A 21,624-nucleotide genomic window follows, 5' to 3' on the forward strand; every position below is an offset into this window, starting at 1 on the left:
ATGCTACCCAAATTTGTACTTGATCCGTGTATGGAAATTATAAGCATTGTGTATGAGTTTCATAACATTTAGTTGAGGAAAACTAAAGTTAGAGAACAAACAAAAAATCAGCAATTTTTCCATTTGAAAATGGAATTAACACTAGATAAGAACGATAAAAGTGACGCCACCAAAATTCAAACTTGATCTGTGTTTTGTGGTAATAAGCATTGTGTTTAAGTTTCATAACATTTGTTTGAGGAAAACTAAAGTTCGAGAATGGAAACCAAAGCTTCAGCTCTTTTTCCAAATTTAAAGGGGCATAACTCTAGATAGGTTAAAGTGAGTCCATTAATATTCAAACTTGATCTGTGTTTTGTGGTTATAAGCATTATGTATAAGTTTGATGTTTTATAACATTTGGATGAGGCAAACTAAAGTTAGAGAACAAAAACTAATTTTGGGATGTAGGCTCCGTACATATACACAGATGGATAAGGGTAAAACTTAATGCCCCCTCTGCTAAGACAAGGCATAAAAAGAGAGATGTGGTATATTGCTGATGACATAATTATCAAGACTGTAAACTAGTAGTTCTAGTTTAAGCTATATAAAAAAGAAGATGTGGTATGATTGCCAATGAGACAACTATCCACAAAAGACCAAAATGACACAGACATTAACAACTATAAGTCACTGTACGGCCTTCAACAATGAGCAAAGCCCATACCGCATAGTCAGCTAGAAAAGGCCCCGATAAGACAATGTAAAACAATTCAAAGTTCAGTTTAGTATATTTGTCATCATCTGGTCATACCATTACTTCATTATTATTAGTGCGGTCCTAATTTTGGTTGATTTTGTGGGTATAAGTGAACCATGAATTATTTATTGAAATGCTGCTGGATTTCCCAGGTTGCCACATCAGATATCCACGAAAATAGAATATTTCATCCACAAAAATAAATGATTCCACCGTATATAAACTATAATATTAGACATAAAATAAGACTGGTACACAGATATGATAATTTAATATAAATTAGTACAATTAAATCTATACAATTAAAAACATTTAATGTGACATACTTGTTTAAGTATAATCACTTACAACATAAATACTTAATGAGGGTCTGGATGAGATGTACAGAATACAGAATAAATTGATTGACAGAAAGTGCTGAAGTAAAGGAATAGAGAAAATAGTGTATAGTTGGGTGTCGAAGTTTCATATACAGTGGCGGATCCAGAAATTTTCATAAGTGGGGGCCCACTGCCTGCCTAAGAGGGGACCCGATCACGTCACGCTTCAGTGATTCCCTATATAAGCAACCAATTTTTTTCTCAAAAAGGGGGGCCCAGGCCCCCTTCCCCCTAAATCCGCCTCTGATATAATGCACACAATAAAGAAAAGATGGGGGAAAATAATTTTAAAAATTATAGAATACAGAAATGAAAAACTCATCCAGAAACCTCCATAAAGACCAATTTATTTACAATTTAGGACACATTATCTGTCTATTCTTTTTTTTTTTAAATAAGCTTGAACACAATTCACGAAGAGAAGGGTTTTATGAACATGCTAATTTCTTAACAATTATTTTTCTCTAAAATTAAGGAGTAAAGACACAGGTCCTTATTTTTAAATCTTATTATTTCATAAATCAAAGATTTCCCTACAAATAAAATTAATCAAAATGCACATTTTATTGATTTTCAAATAAAAGTTTTTACTGTTATAATAATATTTTAAAAAATTGTTGACATTAAAGAATAATTATGAATCAAAAAGTACTGAAAAATACAACTTTGTAAGAGACTTTTTCTACACTTTCTGCAGTTGTAAAACAATTGGTGGAGCAATCAATTCTTAATATTTGCATTGTTATTTTATACTTTAATGACGCCATAGCTGTTACAATATAAATAAATGATTCTGCATCAAAATAAAGATATATGTTAATGGCAGGTCTGTATATCTTCAGCAGTAATAAAATCAAATCAAGTTGTTCAGTAAACAAAATACATTTCATGTAATAAATTATCTTCACAGAATCAGGTGGAAATGATTCTTGATATTTTCTATTACAAGTGTTATCATGGAATACAAGCAGTAAAATTATTTTACATTTTTAAGGATCATACTTTGTATTCAGGAATAAGTTAACAACAATCATAGAAAATGTCTATTTAATTCAGTAGACTTATTAAGGCATCAAAAAACTTGCTTCTGTCTTCTGTTTTCATTTCCATAACTGAAACAAAAATAACAAAAGCAATAAGAAGAAACAGTTATTATTTATTCATATCTGATATCAGCCCTTTTGACCATTATTCTTGAAATCATAAAACAACATAGTAATAAGATAATGCCCAGATAACTGAAGCTCTAAACTTTTCTGTAGACTATTTTTTCTTGAGTGAGGTATTTGCATTTTTCTCACAGAAAAATTAACACAGACGTGCGACTTCAATACTTCAACTATATGAATACATAAAAAAGTTAGAAAATCAGAAAAAGTTTGTTCTTTGTTGAGCCCTTACATCTCTGTCTCAGGTTATGAGGAGGTTGATTGCTCACAAACATGCTTTATAGCTTACATATATATCAAGTAAGGTGCCTGCAATTTAGTGGATGTTGTTGGTTCATGTCTGCCATATTTGTTTTTGGTAAATTGTTTTGTATTAATAAGGCATTTAGTTTTCTTGCTTGAATTGATTTACATTTTAAAAGTCACGTTCTTTTAAAGCTGACTATAGAGTAGATTTTTCTCATTGTTGAAGGCCTCAGTGACCTATGATTGTTTTTAATTTTGTCATGTGAACTCTAGCGGTCTGTTGTTTCATTGGCAATGAAGCCATATCTCCTTATTTTTATACTGCTAGAAAAGGCTACACTGTGTTCATACCCCAAAAAATTGGTGAACAATATACAACTTAAAGTGATTATAAAAAAACTACCATTAAACTTCTATAATTATACAACTTACTGTAGCTGTCGAAACTGTCATGCAAAGTTCTAGAATTAGTACTAACAGCTGCCTGCTCGAATGCTTTACCAAAGAAACTGAAAAAAAAGAAGATATTATGAAATTCAGTTTAAAGTCAAAAACTGTTCCCTCATGCTTTATACCAGTTTTGCTGATTAAAGTTTCTATTCATAAAGCAGAATAGGCAAAAACATTTAAAAAAAAAAGAGTTAAAAGTTGCCTGAAGTTTTTCGCATTGATAACTTCATCTGTGCTGATAATTTATTGCTTTTGGAATCTCTAACTTACTAACATAGTTTTCAACAATGTTATTAATTGGATAGATTGTCATTTAAGGGCAATAACTCTGATAAAGAGTCAACCAAAGATTTTGGCAACATCGACTTATTTAAATATCTTGTCTGATGCATCAAAAGACTCTTTCCATCCATTATATTTCAAAATAATAGACAATAAGAAATCAAAAATGGTAAAACTGTTTTTTTTTAATTTTAAAGATAACAAGATAAATGGAAAATAATATGTAAACGTTCATCATTATTAAAGGGCAATAAGTCCAAAAAAGAGTGACTGATGACTTTGAAATTGTAGATATCACGTTTGCTGTGTATAGTTTTAAAGATAATAGGCAAACATAAAGATACATCCCAGTAATATTTATTTTTTAAGTGCAATAACTCCTGTAAGAGTCATATGACAGTTTTGATGACAATAGACAATATGTAAATCTCAATTTCTTTATCTATAGTGTTTTTAAGACTATGTTTTATTGTAACCATGTCAGACATTTTGGTTGTCATGTGGGATCAACAGACATATTTTTATAACTAGATACCCAAATGATGGTTGTTACCAAGTTTGGTTCATATTGGCCAACAAGTACATGTAGTCTCAGATTTAAAGATTTTTGTAAAAATTAACAGGCGAATGGTGCCAATTAATGAGAATAGGTCCCTTGACCCTGACCCTTTGGGTCAAGTGAGCTTTTAAAAAACAACTTTTCTATAGTTTCAAACAGTTAGAATATTACACTGTAATGCAATAACACCAATAAATAAGGTTCTTAATTGCACGAAGACACATCTTACTTTTTCCTTTCTTCATCCAGCTGAAGTGGAGGGATACCTATAACTAGAGTTGTTCCCTGTTCTCCATCTAAAGGAGCACCTAAAACCAGTGGGAGACTTCGGGCTCTCTTGTTACGACTCTGTAAAGAAAGAAAAACTATGTACATAGCAATTTACAGTGTAAACATTTCAGAAACAATCAATACATTTAATATGCAGTATCTGTTTTGTACATTGTTGAAGGCAGTTCAGTTACCTATAGTTGTTAACTTCTATGTCGTTTGGTTTTTCGTAGAGAGTTGTCTCATTGGTAATCATACCACATCTTAATATTTTTTTATTTATGGTAGATACTTACAACAGAACAGTGAGCCTCTAATGTAAACCTGGCTAATCTCATCAAACATTGAGGTTTGGCGAAGAACTTGACATCCATAGTACCCTGCAAAAATAGTAAAAGTTAACAGCTTGTGGAAGACACATTTTCATCTGAATCCATTTCTATTGAGGAAAATGCATCATAATTATTCAGAATTTCAAACACCATATAGTAAGAACACTTCAGATTTCCTTGACAGCTATACGACTGCATCATTTTCTTCTGCTCAAAATAAATCCCATTTCTTTACTTTGCAATGTGTAATATGGTACTAGCCTTAAAGACAAATCCCTCTATTGTTTATGCTTACATATTGTACTAGGCTGTCAACTGTTTAAAATGTCGTGGTTTCCAGGCTCTTTTGTTAAATTTGAATTCATGCAGTACTCTGCTGCAGACTTATAGAAACTGTTACATCAGACAGACAAACAGTTTCTTGTTAACAATTGTTTTTTATGAGTATGACTAATTACCTCTTGTATAAAAGCATACAAGAATGGACCAGCAGATATGACCTGATGCATGTCTAGAAATGTCTGAACTTGGGTTACTATGGCTTGTGTCTGTTTCTTGGCTAATTCTACTGCCTTCTCTAGGGAAGCTACATTTACTCTGGAAACAGAAAGTTTGTTATTACCATAAACAGGTACATGCGGAATGCTAGGAAAATCCATGGGGTATCTGGACTCCTGTCTGAGTCACTCTAGTTATCAGAAACAAACAGAGAACCAGTCTACCATGCCAGCAAGTTTTACTTGATCTAGTCGTACTCAAGATATTAAAAAAAAAAAAAAAAAATTGAACTCGGAACTCAATTTTTTTTTGAGTCGGCGGCTATTTTCTCAGTCGGTCAGGGCAAGGGAAACAAACTAAATTTTAATTCTGGCCCCATGAAACACATCAAACCTTGAAAAAAATCCTACTTCTGTCTAACCAATCTTTTGTAATATCAAGCATGGTGTAAGGTTTTTTTTCCAAATCTAATTGTTCATTTTAAACCAACAAAAATATTTATATAATTACCTTTGTAGAATATCTAATGCACTTAAAAAGTTATCTGTAGCACTCTTATTCTTATCCTGAAATGTACAAGATGAAAATAAACAATTTAATATAAATGTTTGATACAAATGACCAACATGCTATAAACAAAAGTAAAAATAAACATACAAAAATCACAAAAGTCAGTGATGGATCCAGAACGGGGAAAGAGTTTCCAGGATAGGAACCCCCCCTTTTTTTTTAATGATCAATGCATTTGAATGGGGAGTTATATTTAGAACCCAACCCCCTTTATCCTGATTTGGGATTTGGTTGAATTTCCCTGAAAGATACAAACAAATAGTATGTTTATAGTAAATAAATGTAATGAAATGAAAGAAATTATTAAAACATTATTTTTTTTAAATTTTCAACAGATTTATCTCAAAAACAGTTATAGATTTGTTATGTCTGTCCTATTTCAAACCTGCACTGTTTTTCTTGATTGCAACTTAATATTAAGACTTTTAAAGGTCAATTAGCCTTTATATTTTCCATAGTACAAAATTTCAGCATTAGTTGACCGATGCAGTTAGAGTCTTGCTTTTCTTTATCTTAGAGCCTGATACAAAGTATTGGCTATTTTTAAAACCTTTTTCTAACCTCTCAATGTTTATAGGTTTTTGTGATGTTATATTTTTATCTCATTCATGTTTACCTCATATCTTCTCTCCACAAATTACAACAAGATATCTGCCTTTAATAAAGAAAGTCTTAAAATTGTACCACATATAATAAATTGTGTCATTCAAACTTCAGAAGTAGGTCCGAGACCACAATTGTCGTCCCTTGATTTTCGTTGTTTACGAATATAGTCCTAGTGTTGACAGTGGGTTACTTGCCAATGTTTTTTTATATCCCTTTCAAATTTATTTCTCCATGTTTTATGCCTCAAATTGTAAGTAGGGGGGTGAAATTAACACTGTAACAAAATTTGGGTCCAGAATTTTAAAGGAAAGTAGTGATTTGGTCCAGCTGAAAAAGGTTAAAAACTAGCACTTCAGAAGCTGTCAAAAGATTTCAAGACGCCCTAAACATAAAATTGTCATTATTTTGAGTTAGAGCCAATGAAGTTTTCTATAATTTTTATATATTTTGTCCCAAAAGTAGTACAACACACTGTAAAAATTTAACTGAGAAAGCGCAGGTGGTATTTTTTTAATTTTCATTTATGTTCTAAAAGAAATGCACGACGACATAATTGCGGTCTCGGACCAGTATACTTACTATATTTTCTAGTGTAGCTACACATGCCAACACATAGTCAGCTGCACATAATTTATTTTTATAACCATATTGGGCTGAAAATGATGGTATCACAACATCCTGGTTGGTTAAACTGTCAAAATAAATTGAAAGTCATACAAGATCTTATATTAAGTACAATATTGTATTGCATATTCTTTTATATATTTTAAGATGGAGCATCATCATTCAATAAGAAAGACAAGAGTGCACACGCTGAAATGTCTCGCCTTCTATACTAATCATTGATATTATGTTGATAGTCCTAAGTATAAAGCTAAGCTTTATTACAACTGTCACATAAACTTAACATTAACCAAGATAACTAAACATAGACCAATAAACCTTGAAAAAGAGGTCCAGGTCAGATGAACCATGCCAGGCAGACAGGTACAGCTAACAATGCTTCTATACAACATATATAGTTGACACATTACTTATAGTTTAAGAAAAATAGACCAAAACACAAAAACTTAACACTGTGCAATGAACCGTGAAAATGAGGTCACGGTTAAATAAAACCTGCTCGACTGACATAAAGATCATAAAATATTTCCATACACCAAATATAGTTGACCTATGGCATATAGCATTAGATAAAAAGACCAAAACTCAAAAACTTAACTTTGACCACTGAACCATGAAAATGAGGTCAAGGTCACATGACATCTGCCCGCTAGACATGTTCACTTAACAATCATTCCATACAACAAATATAGTAAACCTATTGCATATGGTATGAGAAAAACAGACCAAAACACAAAAATTTAACTATAACCACTGAACCATGAAAATGAGGTCAAGGTCAGATGACACCTGCCAGTTGGACATGTACACCTTACAGTCCTTCCATACACCGAATATACTAGCCCTATTGCTTATAGTATCTGAGATATGGACTTGACCACCAAAACTTAACCTTGTTCACTGATCCATGAAATGAGGTCGAGGTCAAGTGAAAACTGTCTGACAGACACGAGGACCTTGCAAGGTACGCACATATCAAATATAGTTATCATATTACTTATAATAAGAGAGAATTCAACATTACAAAAAATTTGAACTTTTTTTTCAAGTGGTCACTGAACCATGAAAATGAGGTCAAGGACATTGGACATGTGACTGACAGAAACTTCGTAACATGAAGCATCTATATACAAAGTATGAAGCATCCAGGTCTCCCACCTTCTAAAATATAAAGCTTTTAAGAAGTGAGATAACGCCGCCGCCGGATCACTATCCCTATGTCGAGCTTTCTGCAACAAAAGTTACAGGCTCGACAAAAACGAATTTGAATACTTGCGTGTTTTCTTGTCTGATGTATTTTAAAATAATGACAATGTTCACAAAAAATATAAGGATCATCAACAAGCAAACAACTGTCAATCACTTCAAATATTACAATAAATTTAATAGTTTAACAATACTAATGTGGATAGATATAATCAAGCTGTACAAAATCATGGTGAAGACACCATGTAACATATCACATGCATCATTTTATCCTTGAAGATATGATTGTTGTTATCATTGTATCTTTTAAAGACAAATACTTATTTCTAAGCAGGGGTTTAATTCTAAAATTTGTTCACAAATTCCAGCAATAATCTCAGTTTTTTCCAGCTTTTATTCTGCCAAAAAACTTTTTCCTTCATTAAAATAACATGTTTTAATTGTAAGCCGTCTTCTTACCCATATTTTGTCATGTGATCTTGAATCATCTGTTTAATGTTATGTCTTAATGTTGATTCCATTGAAGAAAATTTTTGTTTGCACTGACTCAATGGCATTCTGAAATAAATCAAAGTCATAAAGTGTTTACAAAACAAGTTTTATTATGAATGTTTGCTGAAGAAAGATGATAAAAACCATAACATAGGGGTCATGTACATTGTCAGTTAATTACAGGGTTTACACAAGCAGGAGACAATCTTACTTGAAACGCCAATAGCATTTAATATGAACAAATCAATTTTTGGCATTTTTGAAAAGACATTTTAAAAGTTTAAAAGCAATTCAAGGGCATGTTAACATTATATTTTGGGCAGGAAGCTCTTCCTGAAATATAAATCTTGACATGAAAACTTATCCATAGTTCTCAATCTTATTTTCAGAAAATGTTGGGAATAATGACCAAAATGTGTAGGGCATAAAATTGTGGATTTTTTTTCATAGATTTGAATATTATGGTCATTCTGACACTGATAGTTCTAATATGAGAAAAATAATGATTTTCAAAGGAAATAAAACTCACCCCATTTCAGCTAAAAATTCATGTAATCTTTTTTGTCCCTTTAATGTCCATACTTTGAATTTACAAGCCAAGTTGACAGAATGACATATACTGTCAAACAATGACCAATGTCGGTATAATGTTAATTGTAATTCTTCATCAAACACTATTTTTAAACAGTTTATAGATATTATATTATCTTCATCATCACCTCTGTAAAGAAAAATAACAATAAGAATCTCAGTTGATATACAAATATTTTAGAACAGAAAATTACAAATTAAAATACTGAATACCACATGGTTTGCTTTTAATTAAATACTGTCAGAGTTTGTAGAGTGGGGTGCTCATTTTCGCCATATCTTTCCATGTTTTCCACAGTTTATGTTGAGGTCTATATGTTTTTGAAGTATACTGATATTTCTATATGAAGATAACTTCAAATGCAAAATATTCTTAAGCTTCAAAAGGGGTTTGTTTGAAAATAATCATCTGAAAAGTTAGATTAAAGGGTGTTTGAAATTGCCTGATGTTTTGTCAATGGGGGACACATATTCGCCGTTTTTATACATCTATTTAAACCCAAATAACTGCAGCTTTAAACAATATTTTTCAAATCAATTTCATTATAGATGGCAATAGCAGACATTTTAAATGTGTACAGAACTGAAATTTAGGGCAATCAGTCAAAGATTTTCTCAGAAATACTTCTTTGAAATCGCGTTATTCATTCAGAAAATTGGCCGAAAACCATCATCCGTTTTTCGGTCCTTTGCAGTAAGTGCTGCAATTTTGTCGTAGTTTAAAATAAAATCATATTTGTTATAAAAATCTTAGTTACCAGCATATTTCTTCCATTTCAGCCTTCTTTTGAAGTATTTACAACTCAAAATTATAAAACGGCGAAATTGTGTCCCCGGCGAATATGCGCACCCCACTCTACCTATCAGGTTGATGCATATTATTACAAAATATTACCTGGGAGTCACAATGTGAAGTGTTTTTTGTTCAGATGCTAGTTACCAAAATTAACATAGAGAAAACTAGATATTCGATATGTTGGGTTGTATTTGTGAATTTTTCATGATAGAAACAAGTGTTTTCTTTTTTTCAAAAGCAAACTGGAAGATAATTTCAAAACTTATCAACATTGGTTTATTCATTTTGACATTGGTGATACGTGGAAGTCAAAGTTAATAAGGCCTTGATAAAATCCTAGATACTTCTACTGGCTTTTTCCCTTACCAAAGTCCTTTCAAACAACTTTTAGTCTGTTTCCTTACTTATTGGACTAACTAGTTAAATTCTAGAGTATTAAACATAAATGTAAACCTGTGATTATGTCTAGCAACATGTGACTCTAGAGCCATTGCATCATCAATATATTTATCCCTGGGGGTTTTAAAATGTATATACTGATCTGTTACTCCTACAACAGCCAACCTGAAAAAAACACAAATCTGAGATTTAAATAATTTCTTATCTATACATCAAACATATTGATTCAAATAAACAATAAAGTCAAAAATAATTCTTACTGGTATATGTTTAAATTTTTTAATATATGATACCATGGATACCAGTATGATTGATTTTGTGTGGAAATGAATAAGAAATGCATTTCTTTTTCAAAATGCTTAAAATATATTTGTAAGCTAATAAGCAGTTTTTCATGGTCTTTTAAATAACCTAAGTTTTTCTGAATTTCTATAAATCCTGAAATGACTAAAGAATGAACTATTATATACCATACATTAAGCACTGTTGCTGTAAAAAGCTCAGTCTAAAAAAGAATTTATAAAATAATAAAAAAATCTTACCATACTAAATCATTTGTATCTTTTGACATTTTCCATGCCAACTCAAACATTATTAGAGAAGCCTGTAATAAATGAGAGACAGATTCAATTCAACAGAAAGTAAAAAAAACAAGAAAAGAAAATAAAAACAACTGAAGTTATTTAACTGTACAGTTTACACTAAACCTCATTGTTTGCATGCTCTGTTCCATTGACTGGGTATTAATCGTTTTTTACTCATGTCTACAATTTTACGACTAAGAGATATATGAACACACCAAGATAAAATAGCAACCCTTACTGTGAAACTGTTGAACTCTATCACACATAAGTATATCTGGTGCCTTTTACATTTTTGCAAATGACCTGTAGGATTCATGAATACCTGCCATGGTTATGATAGAACAAAATATACATCTGTGTTTACAGTTACCTGCTAAAATAAAACTTAAAAGAAAGCTAATCTTTTTTTAAAAATCTGATTGGCATACCCCAAAAATATATAGTTCCTAATTGGATCTAGTTTTGAATTTACTTAGATTTCCTGTTAGCAGTCATTTAAAGAAGTAGTTTTTGTCAGTCATTTAAGTTTTTACTTGGTTTACCCAATTCTTGTGAACGATTTTCGGCATTAAGGTAGCGATTGAAAAAAAAGAAGATCTCTGTGGAGATCTATACCGGAGAAAATAAATTCACGAAATTTTCAGTGAAAAAAGTTAGGGTTTGCTCTCAAGAATTAAGGTTAGTCAAGGTACGATACACGCACATACTTTTTGGCAGGCTTATATGAGGTAATTACTTTCAATATTTTCAGTAAATAAAATTGATGCCAAAGGCTGGTGGATTTATGTACTTACAGAAGTGCCATATGTAGAGAACTGATTGTATTCAAATAATATCTTCTGTCTGGAAAAAAACGAAAAACAACATTTGCTTATGTCAGCAGCAACTTAATAGGTAAAATAAAATTGTTTAGATAAAAATACTGTACATTAAGTTGTATGTTTGTTTAATGGGTTTAGTGTTATTTTTTGACTGGATACCATTAGATAGTAATAACCTTTCCAGATTTCCTCTTCCAATTTGATTGTAAAATATGTATTTATCATGGAAGTTCTGATAATTTGTGAGTTTCATCTAATGAGAGTATTAAAGGAATAATGCATATGTTATGCATTGAATTATCAAATCTATAACTACAATTAATCTCCCATTTTCATTTTGATACAAGTAAATTCTAGAATTCCTTCAATTTTTATTTACAGATTTTACATTTTATGTCAAACTCTGTCAAGGCTTTTTTATACATAAGATAACAATTATTTGATATTAATACCTATTTTCATCCCAGATTCTTTTATCTCGTCTCTTTTCAATAGCTTCATCATCAAATCGTTTTCTTTTTCCTGACCTTTCTGAAGTATCACTATCATTTCCTGAATCATCGTCTGACTGTAAATAAGATAAAAAGAAAATGTAAACAAGTTTTTCCTACAACTTATTTCAGAGCTGTATACCAATGTTGTTCACCATCAATAGTCTTTTCTTTCATTTGTTTCAACAGAGAGTGTGAAATAAGTTGCTAGGGGGATATGCCCCCCCCCCCCCCACCCTGTAAATCACATGGATTTCTTCAAAAATTAAAAGGTTGTTGCCTAGCTTCAGAATTGAGCAAAAGCCATTCTGAATGCTATAGTCTGAAATTTAACCCCAACAAGAGATATGTGAAACAATTCAAATGAGAAAATTGAGAAAAGTCCAAAAAGGATTTTCCTACTAAACTTAAGTTATGTTGTTATATAAAGTAATATATGTCTCATACATCCATTTGGATAAAGTACTTGACCTATTTATAGGATTCTTACATCATCATCTCTGAATAAAGAATCATACTCTGGTAACTCGTCAAATTCTTCTTCTTTCATTAACAGCTTGACTTGTACTGCATTAAAAACATTGTGTACATCTACCGGCCTGTGACTGAAAGAGAATACATTAACAGTTTAACTTGTACTGCATCAAATACATTGTTTACATCTATTGGTCTGTTGCTAAAATATAATACAATAACAGTATAGCTTGTGCTGCATTAAATATACTGTGTACATCTACTGGCCTGTGACTAAAATATAATACAATAACAGTATAGCTTGTGCTGCATTAAATATACTGTGTACATCTACTGGCCAGTGACTAAAAGAGAATACAATAACAGTATAGCTTGTGCTGCATTAAATACACTGTGTACATCTACTGGCCTGTGGCTAAAATATAATACAATAACAGTATAGCTTGTGCTGCATTAAATATACTGTGTACATCTACTGGCCTGTGACTAAAATATAATACAATAACAGTATAGCTTGTGCTGCATTAAATATACTGTGTATATCTACTGGCCTGTGACTAAAATATAATACAATAACAGTATAGCTTGTGCTGCATTAAATATACTGTGTACATCTACTGGCCAGTGACTAAAAGAGAATACAATAACAGTATAGCTTGTGCTGCATTAAATACACTGTGTACATCTACTGGCCTGTGGCTAAAATATAATACAATAACAGTATAGCTTGTGCTGCATTAAATATACTGTGTACATCTACTGGTCTGTGGCTAAAATATAATACAATAACAGTATAGCTTGTGCTGCATTAAATACACTGTGTACATTTACTGGCCTGTGACTTAAAGAGAATACAATAACAGTATTAATGGTACTGAATCAAATGCATTGTGTACATCTACTGGTCTGTGGCTAAAATATAATACAATAACAGTATAGCTTGTGCTGCATTAAATATACTGTGTACATCTACTGGCCAGTGACTAAAAGAGAATACAATAACAGTATAGCTTGTGCTGCATTAAATACACTGTGTACATCTACTGGCCTGTGGCTAAAATATAATACAATAACAGTATAGCTTGTGCTGCATTAAATATACTGTGTACATCTACTGGTCTGTGGCTAAAATATAATACAATAACAGTATAGCTTGTGCTGCATTAAATACACTGTGTACATTTACTGGCCTGTGACTTAAAGAGAATACAATAACAGTATTAATGGTACTGAATCAAATGCATTGTGTACATCTACTGGTCTGTGGCTAAAATATAATACAATAACAGTATAGCTTGTGCTGCATTACATACATTGTGTACATTTACTGGTCTGTGGCTAAAATATAATACAATAACAGTATAGCTTGTGCTGCATTACATACATTGTGTACATCTACTGGCCTGTGACTTAAAGAGAATACAATAACAGTATTAATGGTACTGCATCAAATGCATTGTGTACATCTACTGGTCCGTGGCTAAAATATAATACATTAACAGTATTACTTGTACTGCATTAAATACATTATGTACATCAACTGGCCTGTGACTAAAATATATTAACAGTTTAACTTATGCTGCATAAAATATATAAAATATTAAGTTTTACTAGTACTGCATTTAAATAAATACATTTGTGTACATCTACTGGTTTGTGTCTAAAATATAATAAATGAACAATTTAACTTGTACTGCATCAAATTTGTTTGACTGCAAAACAATATAAACATCAACAGATATAATTTACTTGTAATGCAGTAGTTCTTGTTTATCATGGCGCATTATAACAGGGTGTACATCTTTTAATTATTGGTTAAAACATGAATGGAAATATCAAAACATCGGATCTGTGTTGTTTTTACAGTATTTAAAAAACATTTACAATGTGTGCTGAGCATGTATATACATATGCTATTAAAATAATAGACAGAAAAAAACAACTTCGCTTTGAAAAAATAATTTGTAAGGGTTTCGAGGAACCCAGTGTCTCGCCTACTTTATGAAGCTAATAAATGTTTAAGGAACTTTGACTGCAGATTGTATGTAATGTTAACAGGAAGAAAACTATGTACATAATTAATAATATACAGAAAACAGGAAATATATTTTTACAAAATTTCTTTCTAGATACTAGTTTTTGACCATAAATAAGCTTTTATCCAAGTTTGGTAGAAATCCAGGATAGTTTAAGACAGTTATTAAAATTTTAAAAACTTTAGCCAAAGTGAATGTTATGTTAACTGGCAGAAAAAACTAAGTTCATTTATAAGTAAAATAGGAAAAAAAAGACTTTTTTTACAAAATTTACTTCTGCATACCATCTTCTGACCATAAACAAGCTTTTGTCCAAGTTTGGTAGAAATCCAGGATTGTTTAAGAAAGTTATTAAAATTAAATTTGATTGATTTTTGGTGTTTTAACGCCACTGATAAGCACTGCGTTTAGACTATTTCATGGCGGTCAGTTTTTATTGGTGGAGGAGAGCAAGAGTGCTCAGAGAAAACCAATGATGACGGAATGTATGAATGATATGTATCGCTTTTTTGACAAAAGTTGAAGGCTCGACAAAAAACCCACACTTTTAATTTTGTGTGTTTGAACACCCTTTTCTTGATTTACCTTTACCCGTTTGAAACACTAGCCATGTAAACATTACATTCTTGTCCTTTTGATTTCTCATGATTAGTTGACTCATTTGAAACCATGCCAAGATTGTTTCCAAATGCAACACCTTATTCTCCATATTCCCCTGTCTCTTATATATCAAAAGTAGACCCCATTTCTTACCTATCACATATATAAAATCTAACACTTTCTTCTGGCTGTAAAGTCTCTACAACATCTACTGATGCTCCACAATTTATAAATATCACATGTTTCACCTGTAAGTATAAGATAATCAATTAAAGGATGAAGGAGACTGGAAACATATTGCTTCCAACAAATAATTGAGCATGCAAATCACAAATTAATATGTCACTTTCATTTGTATAATAAGTCGCTTAATTACTGAACAAATTGGATGAATTTTTACTTTTATCTGACAAAAAGCTTTCTAAGAATTCTTGTTATTATTTGATTATCATTTCAAGTATTGACAACTTTCACATTCTTGCATATTCCTGTACATTGGTCATGGTCTCAAGACATTTAGAGTCGTCCTTTTCATGACGTCGTTTAGACTGATTGACCTCAGGTATATCATTCATAAAAAGCATACAACTTGTGGGTATGATAGCAACAATCCAAACATATCATGATGTTGCCAATAAGCTGACATACAACATGTTCAATAGGTTTGTATTTTACACTGGTTTGTACCCAGTGTTTGAAGAACGTCATAATAGAATAAATTCAAGTATTTAATGTGGACATATTAGTAGTTAATTACTGCTTGAATCAACAATACTTTAGACTTTACTCCTAAATGCAATGTGCTATTAAAGCAGAGAAACAGCAAATAGTAATTTTGAAGTTTTTGGTTTCACCAGGCTTGGGTTCAACCAACATAATGCCCTACACTCAGGATAAACATACTACCACACCCACTGAGGTGGTAACTGTATACTGAGTATGCAATGTATACCAAACCTACCCCTTCTGAATTTTCTACATAAGCTTTCTCTAATTCTTCTTTTCCTGTTACCGGGACAATTGTATACAGGATTTGGTCACACTGGAATAAATACTGAAAAAAAAGTGAAAGAAAATCAAAATACTATTGTTTAGACAAAAAGACAGCCATTCAAAGTAGCATGTTAACATGATCTCTATCTGGGCAAAAATAAAATAAAACAAGTGTTCCTACTTGCATGCTGATAAAAATTATGCTAAGTATGTTGACAAATTGTCCTTTTAAAAAAAAGTTTCAACATGTTTCAAATGCTATAAAAACCATTCTGGTAGCCACTTAGAACATTAAAGGGTCAAATGGGTTAGCATAGACACATGTATCAAGTTTCTATGAGGTATGTTTACCATATCATTTGACTCACTTCTCAAATTGACAAACATATTGGATTGGTCAAAAATCGTTATGTGCCCAATAGTGGCACTTATTGACTAGTTGAATACTGTAACCAGACTGTTGAAGTAGGATTACTTGTACAGATACAATATCATAAGTATTTAACTTCTTATAGTATAATTTTAAATATGAGATATGTGGCTAAATGGTCTAGGCTTACATCGTTCATACAATATCCACCTTTTCTACCTGGATTAACAAAATCCTCACATTTTACTGAATTTAGATTTTTTTGAATCAAATTCAACAAATAACATACATATATTGACCAAACAATCATCTAAGAGGTACATTATAAAAAAATATTATTGCCGGAGTACAAATGTCTTTTTCTTGTTGTTTGTACATCTGTTTTCTCAGAGGAATCATTGCTGCTACATTGTGTCCTGTATAGAGTTATTTATTTTATACTCTTTCTCTTTAATATTGTTTTTATTTGTTTCAAAAACTGTGAGTCAGCATTAATTTGATTTTCACACTTCTTGCAAATAAGTGGTTTGCTCTAGGTTTTGTGTTTTTGAACATTTTCCAACAATAGAATGAACAATATCCAATTGTTTTAATTAATGAAAAGTGGCATTACAGTACACAGGTATACACCATCAAGCAAACAATTACAGTAACTGTGTATTAATTAATAAATGATATCCTACCTGAAGTATTTTACAGGCACATAGAGCATCAATATCAAAGGCAACTAAAACAAGCACTCTCTGAAAATAAAACAATAAACATTATAAGTTTTTGAACCTTTTAAAGTTCTATAAATAAATAAAGAAAAAAAATATATTCTGGACACGCTTATTGTAGAGACCATTAATGTCATATGCAATATGATGCAGGGTTGTCAAAAGGTGGTTGGTAGGTCAGGGTTGTTACCTCAACAAGTAACTTTTATATTTATTGTTCTACATGTTTCAGTCACTGTCATCACCGATTCAGGATAAAAACAATACAGTTGTGCCTGAAGCAGCTGGCCTGAAGTACAATATCGTGTATGCATAATTTACATCACAATGTTTCCATGGCATGCTGCATAGTGAGTATAACCAGAAAGTAAAAGAATACATGTAGCTGACAACATTTTCTGAGAATGTAGATTGATTACAGGAAGGGCATGAAATATTTAAGTTACAGGTAATAGTAGTAGCTCTGGATGTGCTGCTTTGTTGGTTCTGGAGCTGACTGACATCCCATGATCCATATAAATGGTGCCTCAACTTGTCATTTTTCATATTTCTTTTTATTTTCAAATGGACCTCATCTCATGGAGGCCTTGCAGCACCCAGACTTAAAGTATGCAAATTGTAATGCTGATTTCAGCCTTGAACCTTCCTAGCCAACCATGATAATAATCAGAACACACTCAGCCTTTCAACATTTTTGTGTAGTAAATAAACAAGGTGTTAGATTATATGTTCAATATTATTGACCGGAGCCATTTGAATAAATCAGCTCTCAAAATGCATTGCACTACTTTTTCTCGTTGGTCACATGATTGACAATCTTTCAAAGTGAACGTAAAAATGCCAAAATCTATGGGTCACTGTGAAAACTATTAGTATGAGAAATTAAAGGGTGGCAATTAGATGAAAAAACATACATTAAACGAAAAAAAAATAAAAAAACAAACAGATTGAGACCCGATCCAAGAACATCAAGAAGCAACAAAGCAGTGCATTTGGATGGTCATTTATCCAATTTTGATATGGGACAAGCTCTGATGTCTCATGGCCCCAGTTTGTCTGGCAAAACAGCTGTTGTACATCTGAGCAACTTCACACTACAGGTATTTTTGTAAGGAAATACAAATTGAGATCAATATAAAACACAGCACCCAAGCATACATCATTGTGTCCCAAGGATGATATGGCGGTATGGACATCATGGAAATGTGGCCTTCGCGTCTTGAGAGCCCACAGACATTATCTACATCTACGACATAGCGTCACTCGAAAAGGGTACTTCGACCCATCACTCAAGTATAGTTTAACTTTTGACGTCTTCCAACATGACAATAAACTTTCTATATTTACATAGTTCCAAAATTGTGCTTATAATTTATATACAGGTGTAGGTTAAACAGTTAAAAACATTTTCTACTAGTATCTATTGTTTGTGTTGCTAGCCACTACAGAGGAGCTTGGTGAGTTTGATCTTGAATTCCTCACTGGTCTCCATCTCTTAAAAACACACGATCCCGGAGTCCCGATAAAGGTCCTATCCCGCCTCATTAATGACAAGACATTATTTTGCCTTACAGTTACTGAGTTCATAGACATTGACTGATATAGTAAGAGCAGATTTAAGGTTCATTATAACCTTTTGGCTAAAATGGCCGTTTTTACACCCCAAATTTTACTCTGAGTACAGACTAACCTATACACCTGCAACAGTTTTAAGGGATGGCAGGAACTAGATATATAAATTTTAAATGCATTTTATGTTTCAGAAAATTATAAACTTTTCTAGAATTTGCTATCCATTTTTTTTTCGTTCCTGCAGAAGGTGCAAAAATTAACTAAGTAGTGAAAACGATTGAGAAGCTCCCCTCATATAATCAATGTTGTGAGTAGTATTGATTTAAATGGACAATAGATGGACAATAGACACCTGTAAACAATAGGTGATTTAACAGGTTTAAACTGTGTAACTGAGTGGACCGTATCAAATGAAACTCGGGTGTTTGTTTATTTTGCTATCTTCTGCAGACTGGAAAAAAATGAACATCAAAATCCAGGTAAGTTTTTAATTTTCTGAAACGTAGACTTCATATAACTTTTATATATCTAGTTCCTGCCATGCCTTAAAACTTTCCTGGATGTACCAGTTTGTCTGTACTCATAGTAATTTTGGAGGTGTAAACACGGCCATATTTTTCAATTCCTTATGATGAACCTTAATACTGAATTGAACGATTTTAATTTGAAGGATTGAGTTTGAATGTTTAGTGTCTTGTCTACCTGATGTAAGATCTCGTCATAAAAGCCCTTTCTGAGGTCTTTTATAAACATTTTCAACAATAAAGTAATTTTTCACATTTTAGATTGTGGCGGGGGTTTACACCGGAAGTAAGACAAATTGTTGTCATTTGTAACAATAACTTTCGTTGGTAGAATTTTCAATACGAAAGTAGAAATTGGCCAATCATAACCTAGTTAAGAAAAGTCTATTTTTAGCCCCAAAAGCTGAATCAGTTTTGCGTTTTTCAGGAAAAGAATATACTAAGACTTATTGACAACATAATTCACACTGGTTATTTACTTTCGATTTATTTCCTACTGAGTCATTTTGTTGAATTTAGAATATTACACGGTTAAATCCAAAGAAAAACCAAACAATACAAAAATGGTAATGAAAACATCAAACTACATACATAAGTTGATAGTTAAAAAAATACAGCAAATTCATATAATAATTAGATTAAGTAATATGAGACAGGCATTACCAGTGAATGGGGACGAAGTTTATACGATTTTTTTCATTCAAACATGTTAAAAAGAGAAACGGAAATACCGTAACATTTCTGATTTTGGTTCTGCTGTTAGGGATTTTAGTTGTGACGTTATTTAAGTTATGACGTCACATTCAATTTAAACAAAGAAACTCTGTCGTCAGGTAATGTTTTTTTCATAACAAACAATTTTAAAAAGTCTGACGATTTTGAGTTCATTAGTAGAATGAAAATTTCTGGAAATTTTACCTGATTTTTTTTGGGGGGGGGGGGGGGGGGATTTTTCTTCTGTAATAGGGGACTTCGTCTCCATGTAAATCTTTAAATTGTTTAAAACAAAATTAGATATATCATTGTGTGATGTGTTTTCATTCTAATAACAATTTTCACTGCTGATGGTTTTCACTGTTGAGTTTTAATTCAGGTGTTTACTCAAATTTAAAACGCATGACTTGTAGATTGATTTTAGGTATCTATATTTTTTGACAAGGCTTACTAAGATTTTTTACTGTTTCCAATTACTCTGCGATTTTTGTATGTCTAAAAAACGCCGTCATATGTTTTCGTATGAACATGATGAAATAAAAATTGGATCAGTACATAAACAGGAAATGACTATATAAAATCCGGAAATCAGTATTTTCTTTTAAAAGTCGTAGTTCTGGTGATTGCTTGAATCATGAAAAAGGTTATTTAATACTTTTCAGTACTAAAAATTACTAGCAAATAGTTTTAGATTGGTGTTTCTTGTGCTGAAATTGTTAGATTTTGATTAATTTCAGATTGGCACCTGGTTTGTACTTGTAAAATACATGATTTAAAAAAAAAATAAAATGCAGTTTTCAAAATTTAGGATTAAATATAAAAAGTTAAGACTGTTTTCATCTTCATGTATCAAGGATGTATAAAAAGAATTGTCAATAAAATATTGAAAAAAATAATTTTGAACAGCCATTTTATATATAAGAACCATGATAACCTTAACTCCCTGGTTTGTAATAAATTACCAAAAAACCACATGACAGTCACATGTCTTGAACACCGTGTATCATCAGTCCAGCGGATAAAGGTACTAACCAAGCGGGCATGATCGATTTTGACCTCATGCGGTAACGAAAATCTTTGTTTTGTTCACATAATATCAATTTGTACTTCAATCTAAACATAATAGTTGTTTCAAGAAATGATTTGGTCATAGGTTGATGATATTAGAGATGTCTCATTATTTTTGCCAAAGCAAGAATAATTACAAAAAACATGTGCAAATACTTGTCAAAGAAGTTGGCACTCGTCTCATCCGATATAATTCTATTTCCAATGCAACTCTTTTTCTGATAGAAGGCCATTGTGTGTCTGCAATATTAAGTGTTTCAATAATTGGCATTGAAATCTTTCATGCATACTTTTTTTTCGATATTTTATTCCGAAATGAAGCGTTGTGTACAGTGTTTAGCTGACCACATGAATCCTTCTGTACGATGCATCTATATAGTTAAGTTGCTGTACACCGTACACAAAAACTAAATTTTCATACTCGTTTATTACCCAAACATTTTCAA

At 31.7% G+C, this 21,624-nt stretch overlaps 2 protein-coding genes across 4 annotated transcripts in view; one reads left to right on the forward strand and one right to left on the reverse strand.

Moving 5' to 3' along the window:
* Positions 1 to 997: 997 nt before the first annotated feature.
* LOC139528473 (cell division control protein 45 homolog) lies at positions 998 to 19,711 on the reverse strand. Its single transcript, XM_071324458.1, has 18 exons — positions 19,575 to 19,711; positions 17,265 to 17,324; positions 16,180 to 16,272; positions 15,372 to 15,466; positions 12,599 to 12,713; positions 12,070 to 12,185; positions 11,591 to 11,639; positions 10,755 to 10,816; positions 10,267 to 10,377; positions 8,956 to 9,147; positions 8,394 to 8,492; positions 6,684 to 6,795; positions 5,439 to 5,494; positions 4,889 to 5,027; positions 4,395 to 4,478; positions 4,058 to 4,176; positions 2,970 to 3,046; positions 998 to 2,234 (listed from the first exon to the last, which is right to left on the reverse strand). Exons 1-18 carry the CDS (start codon positions 19,623 to 19,625, stop codon positions 2,170 to 2,172), a joined length of 1,695 nt encoding a protein of 564 aa, XP_071180559.1. The 5' UTR covers positions 19,626 to 19,711; the 3' UTR covers positions 998 to 2,169.
* Positions 19,712 to 19,828: 117 nt separating this feature from the next.
* Positions 19,829 to 21,624, forward strand: part of LOC139528474 (ubiquitin recognition factor in ER-associated degradation protein 1-like) — a 38,569-nt gene continuing 36,773 nt past the window's right edge. For all 3 annotated transcript variants that reach the window (XR_011665597.1, XM_071324460.1, XM_071324461.1), the window contains exon 1: positions 19,829 to 19,962. Coding sequence is in view for 2 of the 3 variants with exons in the window: in XM_071324460.1 (XP_071180561.1) it covers positions 19,960 to 19,962 (3 nt within the window). In the remaining variant the exon portion in view is untranslated. The remainder of the gene's footprint in view (positions 19,963 to 21,624) is intronic.

Source organism: Mytilus edulis, chromosome 6, assembly GCF_963676685.1.
Source record: "Mytilus edulis chromosome 6, xbMytEdul2.2, whole genome shotgun sequence".
Taxonomy (NCBI): domain Eukaryota; kingdom Metazoa; phylum Mollusca; class Bivalvia; order Mytilida; family Mytilidae; genus Mytilus; species Mytilus edulis.